The 7,216-nt window shown below is 44.1% G+C and overlaps 1 protein-coding gene across 2 annotated transcripts in view; it reads left to right on the top strand.

Annotated features, from left to right (window-relative positions):
• The first annotated feature begins 343 nt into the window (after positions 1–343).
• Positions 344–7,216, top strand: part of LOC147061532 (ERC protein 2-like) — a 97,462-nt gene continuing 90,589 nt past the window's right edge. For both annotated transcript variants that reach the window (XM_085922601.1, XM_085922526.1), the window contains exons 1-3: positions 344–439; positions 1,825–2,923; positions 4,481–5,200. In XM_085922601.1, coding sequence (XP_085778727.1) covers positions 2,087–2,923; positions 4,481–5,200 — 1,557 coding nt within the window. In that variant the 5' untranslated portion in view covers positions 344–439; positions 1,825–2,086. The remainder of the gene's footprint in view (positions 440–1,824; positions 2,924–4,480; positions 5,201–7,216) is intronic.

The raw sequence follows: 7,216 nt of genomic DNA, 5'->3' as shown, positions 1-7,216 counted from the left end.
CTTAAAAACTGATGTAACATGATAATTGTCCTTACTGATTTCACTGCCAAATTTCATTGTCATTGTCGTGAATTTCTTAGGTGTCCAAAACATTCAAACTAAAAATAATTTTACAAACTGGATATATCCTTGGCCAAAATTGACCTGGGACATTTTGCATGGAAAATGACAATTAAGTTTTATGACCAGTTGACGTCCATGTACTATAGAGGCGAAGATGATGATGATGATGATGATGAAACGGTCCAATCATAGTCCAAAGGACTGGTGGGGCAGCCAGTCCTGTCGCGCACGCGTCAACATTTGGCAGCGCTCATTACGCATGATGGCAGCAGAGGTCACGCACGAAAGCGGCACAGCTGACCGGATGACATCGTGATGGAGTAACCCACTCCGGGTAGGTGGAGGAGGCGGCCGGCTACCGGTTGATGGAAGAGAGGTGCGTACGTGTTTGGGCAGGGTGTACCGTATTACTCTCCGCTGCAAACATGACAAACGCATGTATGACAACTATGTGGACTGAGATTAATTATTATGTAAGGCATTGGACTCGTGTAGCATGTAGCCGTGCACATATGAGCAGGAAACTAATCCTCATGCAGTTGTAGTAGTAGAGTTACGCGGCAGCGTCTGTATCGAGGATGCGCCCTTTTAACACTTGCATGCAATTAAAATAGTGGAAATGTTCAAGAAAACTGTCTACGGGATGTATGTCAGTGACGTCACTCGTCAAAACTACGACTTGTTGCAGGCAACAGCTGGCTGTCACGACAATTTGGGGAAAAAAAACAAGTGAGTTACTTGCAGTTGATGCAGTTACAGTTGATTTAGTTTTTTGCTCTTCTAGTTATTTTGCTCTTGTAGTTGTCGCATGAAATAACGTGATTGCATTGAGCAACTTGTTCGAGTGCCCTATTGTGAACCAGTCAGATGTCGACATCAATGCAACGTAACATAACATATTTGATGATTCCCCACAAAGCACTCAAAAGCTAAAAATCATTTTTCGCACCACTGACGGATGAGAGATTGACAGATGTGTTATGATTGACATTCAGATTTAACCAATCACTCAATTGGATATTTTGCAGTGACCACCACCGTCCAATCCTCTTGGATTAGAGGAGGGATTATGGTTTGGATTTGCTTATGATTTACAGGCCATTCCAATATCTGGCCCATCACAGATAAATGTGTTTTTTGATTCTCCATGGGTGGAATGATGGATAAGCAAATCTGCGTCACATTTCCGAAGTTGGGGGTGTGAATCTGCGCGTGAGAATTGCTATTGCCTCCTACATTCTGAAAACATGTTGATTGAAGATTATCTTGTCCATAGGTTTGATTATGAGTGTAAATTAAACATCAATTAGAAGAGGCTAACAGTAGACAATTGTAAATTATAAATAAATCACAGTGGAAACAAACACTGTACGTATTTAAGATGTACAATGAAGGACCAAACTTGTCGATTTATTATGCTAAAATAATAGACTACCTGTTAGGTATGAGGTACAACACGAATGTCTGAATTTGTCAGTTGCATTTGGTGTTGGTGTGTCCATTAGATTATTCCAAAACGTAATTTTCAGTATCCAAAAGTGTGGAAATGTGTTGCAAGTCTAAAACGACAATAACCTTCATTTGAAATCTATTGAACTCCATTGAACTGAAATTATAAGTGAATGATAATTGAACAATCTTTCATCTTACCTACAATTTAAAAAGAAAACGGCAGTTTCAATATTATTAAGGTTCGGCATTGATGTATTTTTTTTCTTTTGTCTAATTTAAATTTGTTTCTTTCCTTCTTTTTTAATCAAGGATTCATGATGTCTAGTCCTGTACCTGAAACCAAGTCATGTTCGGTTGGTGTATTTGGGAGCCCTGTTGCCCATGGCAACCTCTGTCTGTTATTAGGACAAAGCATCGCACGTCTCATCCACAAGCCCCGTTGAATGCACGATGGGCAGGTGAAAACTGAGAGGCCAGGAGTTGGCCATTTCATCCACATTGAATCCACAAAGGGATACAAAACCACTCACCTTAAGTGTATTATCAAAATGCCAAATTTAGCCAAATAAAAATGCCTCTAAATATCCGAGCCAAGCCGGCCCAGAGCAAGCTGTCTGCCGCCTCAAAGAGCAGCGGTCACGCAGATGGCACTGCATCTCATTCACGCTTTTCAAGGTCTGCCAAACAGACCAAAGGCAAACAGGCCAAGACCAGTTCAACCCCAGGCTGCCGCTCTGGATTAGAACCTGGTTCGGTGTCCACCCCCGTTTCAAAAGTACCTGGAGGTCAAGGATCGATGTCAAGACTCACCCCAAAGAAACCTAGCATCGTAACCCATGCGAAGGTGACCTCTGGCTCAGCGACAGCCCCAGGGGGTAAAACTCTGTCAATGGAAAACATCCAGTCTTTAAATGCGGCTTACGGCACGTCAGGCATGTACCCCTGCGAGCGGGATGCTTTGGAACCTTACGAAAGTTACCCCAAAGGCACCATGACACTCGGGAGGAACACCAGCCGCTTCTTGAACGGTGGCCGTGGTTCGGGTGTGAGCAGCAACTCGAATATAAACTCCCCTGATCCGAATCACTTGTCCAACCACTACAAAGACCAAAACTTTAGCCCTGCAGGGACTCCTGGTCTTCAACGGCAGTCTGGGAGACGTCCACATGTGTTGGATACGAGTGGTCATGAAGAACCTCCTGCATCTGATCTCCAGACTCAACTCAGAGAGCTTCAGAGGGAAAATGACAACCTAAAAAGAAAATTAGATGGAAGAACAGGCCACAGTTTTAACAATGTCAACTTTTGGAGTCCGGATGTTAAGAGAGACAAAAGCATCAGGCGGGAAGATGGACCGAGGACCTCAGCCCTGAAGGACTATTCTCGGGCAGACCAAGATAATATTCAGGTGAGTCTTTGTTTTCTTCTCAGAATTGACCATATAAATGCTGCCAAATGAACCACAAGTTTTCACATTGAAGGAAATGTTACTGCACTGTGCACCAAGTGAGTCAACGGTGACATCAACAGTGAGTCATTTTCACACAAGCAGGTTATTTTGTATTCGTGTGTCTCATGTGGACATCTCACCTTTTGTCATACCATCTGTGGAGCCGTCTTTAAGGTTGCAAAGAAAAGCCACTTTTCACTTCCCTTGTAAATATAGTTTCAAGGCTGAGCTTGAGTTTCCATGGAAATGTGCCTTCTTCGTGTGCACCAGACTAACACTGCTTAGCAGTTACTCCTCAAGGTTAAAAAAAGGAGTTAAAAAAAAAAGTATATTGTAGGCAGATTTTTTTTTTCCTTTGGTATTTCTGAAATCATTCAATTTTTTCAAATTTGGCTTCACCACTGGCAGAGCTAGGATAATCTTAATGGGAGGGGGGCGCAAAGATACCTCAGTGGGTCCTAGCACATTTCTTGGGGGTACCAATGCCCCCATGTACCCCCCTCTAGCTTTGCCAATGGACTCCACTATATTTGCGAAATAATTCTTCAACTCTGATATATTTACCTTAACCATATTCATTACTCATTACAAGGGTCAGGCAGACCTTTCGGGGCTGATTTCATTATTTGACAAAAAAAACAACAACCTGATACTCAATTAATTGGCCAATTAATTTAATTTAAGAAAATAGTGGACGGCTGCTATACGTTGGGGATAGCGACCGGGCTGGGCCGTGAATAGGGACAATCTCAGTGTAACACCCACTGAATTGCATTTGAGTTAAAACAAAAAAATCTCTCCAATATGTTTTCCACAAAAATTGGGAAATAGAAAATAATTAGCTATAAACCCAAAGTCGTTTTTCTGAATGGGTTGGATCTCCTTCGTTGTTCCAGTGTGGATGATTCATTTTGTTTTTTTCATCCTTTGAGTTACCTTGCAAAGTTGTCGACATGGAAGCTGCATTTGCATTAGAAATGTCACTTTCATCCTCAGCTGTGCCAAACAAACTCCCACCGAACCATCTGCTTGAGTGCACATACCGAGAGAGTGTGTGTGTGTGTGGAGGTCGCCCACACAATTTGACTTGCTATTCAGTTCTGGCATCTTGCAGTGTGCCAATGTCACCCTCGCCTGCCTTCATCACAACGGTGTCCTTGGTGCTGCTGACCTTTCGGATACACGAGCAGACGACTGTTTTTGACGGTCTCGGTGGCGCACTGGGTAGCATGTCCGCCTTACAGTTAGGAGGGTTCGGGTTCGATTCCACCTCCGACCCTCCCTGTGTGGAGTTTGCATGTTCTCCCCGTATCCGCATGGTAATTGGTAGTCTCCTCCAACACTCACTCAGAATTTCTCAGTTTTTAAGTGAAATGCCGCCACCCTGTGGCCAGAGTCGTCAACAAGTGGCTTTTAATTTTGTCGTCTTTGAGCATGAGTCACGATACTCAGTCGAACACTTGATCATGAACAGAATTCCAGTCTGCTTTGTTTTCCTTCTCCATTTTCTTCCAGCTTCCATTGACAGTTCAGGAGCTCCAGGAGGAGCTGAGGACCCACAGGGAGATCAACAGTCGGCTCCAGCGACATCAGCAAGGGACCTCCGCTTCCTGTCGTGACATCCGCATGGAGCAGGACCACAGAGGTGGGCTCAGTCCTGGTCACGTTCCGCGAGAAAGTCCCAGCCACCTCCACAGTCCCGGACCAAAGAATAGCCCAAGAGCGAGTCCATCCAACACATACAATCCAAGGCAGCAGGAAGCTGACATCATCATTCACAGCTCAGGGTATGGTGGTGCCAGTCCGATAGCCGCACAGAGAATCAGCCCGGCTGGCACCGTTCATCCTGGGCCGAAGCTCAGCCCGAATCAAGCGGCGGTTCCCAGCCCCACTCTGGTCCGGCGCTGCAGCCCATGTCAGGTGCCGGGCTGCGACGGCTTCTCTTCGCCACCTCCGGAGCCGTCGCATGAGAATCTTGGCCACTTGCAGTCGGAGCACGAGCGTCAGGCCAAGGAGCTGTTCCTGCTGCGGAAAACCATGGAAGAGATGGAGATGAGAATTGACTCTCAAAAGCAGACGCTAGGTGCCAGGGACGAGAGCATCCAGAGGCTTCTGGAGATGCTTCAGGGTCAAGGTCAAGTTCACGGAGCGTGTGGCCGGGGGCAGAGAACGGGCATCTTAGCGATGGCTGCACAGGAGGCTGAAGCTCAACTTGAAAACATGCACGTAAGAGAGGTAAGCTTTTCTTGAGAGTGTCACATTTTGCATGTGTGTGAACAGGGTTAACAAATAAAAAGAAAAAAATCCTGTTTAACTCCAAGAACATTTTCTATCTCCACATAATTAACTACAGCTTTATAATCAAAAGCAGCGAGATTGAATGTCATTTGAAATATACAGTGCATATAAAAAGTCTACACACCCCTGTTGAAATGCCAAGTTTTTGTGACGTAAAAATATGACCAAGATAAATAACTCCAAAACTTTTATACACACACACACACACACACACACACACACACACACACACACACACACACACACACACACACACACACACACACACACACACACACACACACACACACACACACACACACACACGTACTCTATTACTCTTACATGTTTGCATATGCTTAGTGTACCCATACTTTTCATTTGTGGGCACTGAAGTCAGGCCGCCAGGGCCGGATTAACAAGTCTGTGTTCAGACTGGTGGTATTTGTGTGTGTGTGTTTGTTTGTACTAACAGTACGATGCACATGCTCAGTTGGAGCAAACAATTCCCATTTGATTACATGTGAGTCACGTCTTACCCTGCAGGGGCTACATTCATTGATTGCGAAATGCAAATGTGGTCTTGCCCGGGACTGTTATCCAAGCAGGCCAGGTGGATTGGCAGCGCACTGCTTTGGCCTCCCCTATCCCGCTTTGGCTATTTTTAACTCCAAAATCTTCTTAGCTCTTAATTTCTCTACTTGTGCGTGCGTGCGTGCACGCGTGCTCCTACTATTGTTTGTGCCACGTTGATTTTTGTCGTTGGCCGAGTGCTGAGCGTCCCCTTCCATATCTGCTGTAGCAAGCGATTGTCTGTTGCTGATTTGCAAACATTCGCGCACATCTGGACACCGTCGGTTTAGCGTTTCTACCGAGGCCACGGCCCCTTTGGATTTAGGCATGGAATATGCGACCTTGCTGGGTGTCTCTGGAAATTGCAGGTCTTTGAATGCAATGTTTCCTGTGCATGTGTGTTTTATAGGTAAGTACTTGTGCACGCAAGCACATGCGAGCAGGATAGTATTCTATTTTTAGCTTTTGGGCAGATTGTCATACGTGTGCTTTGGCTGACAAGTACAATCTGTGTCAGGAAAAAGTGTTATATGAAGGGTAAAATTGGATGTAGTAGTTTGTGTGAGTGTATACTTATACTACATAAGCATAAGGACAAAAAAAAAATAAAAAATAAACATCGCCTGTACAGTGTAATGAATGTAGCAACAATTTGTACTCTCCAAAAAGTAAAGTAGCGGTGTTATCACAAGCCAAAAGATGGAGGAAATGATTGTCATGAGTTATTTCCTAAATTATTTTCTCTGCTTAAATGTATTACTTCACCCAAAGCATTTATTCCAAACCACTTTTAGGCACGGTGTTATCGAAATAAAAGGGTGCCAATTCAGTCAAGTTGTCTGATACTTTAATTAGGACTTTCATCAGTTTGTGGTCAGTGAAGAATTCCGAATGTCAAATGTCTGGGTTAATTAATCAAAAGATTTCTTTGCACGTGTTTCGCTGTGAGGTAACCTCTTCCCCGTCAAGGCCTCTTGTCGATGTTGACTTGTCAGAGTGGTAATTTGGCCTCACACTTGGACTTTGATGGCTGTTACGGTAGTGCTTAACTGCTCTCCCATATTTTGATTAGCTCCAGAGGAAGTCGGCACAACTGCCTTCCATTATCGTGGCCATTATGCTCTTTTGAAATGACCCTGCTCATCTAGCTTCAGCTGAGATACTAAATGCTTAACATGTGTAGACTTTAGTGGTCGAGCTAGGGGTGATGCTTTCTTGTCATTTTATCGCTCAACTCTTGTCTTAGTTAATTTGCAACGGCCCATTTGTTTTTTCTTTTTTTTTCTTTTTTTTTTTTTACCGACATGTACAGTTTTAGGGGAGTGGTAGTTTTAGGGAACTTTTAAAGTAATTGTGTTGGGTGTATATGCACAGAAAAAGGCAATCTGCATTGACTTGCGA

This window comes from Syngnathus leptorhynchus, chromosome 1 (assembly GCF_054491065.1).
Source record: "Syngnathus leptorhynchus isolate UIUO chromosome 1, UIUO_Slep, whole genome shotgun sequence".
Lineage (NCBI taxonomy): Eukaryota > Metazoa > Chordata > Actinopteri > Syngnathiformes > Syngnathidae > Syngnathus > Syngnathus leptorhynchus.
The sequence above is the reverse complement of the archived record's forward strand: the minus strand, read 5'-3'. Positions and strand labels throughout refer to the sequence as shown.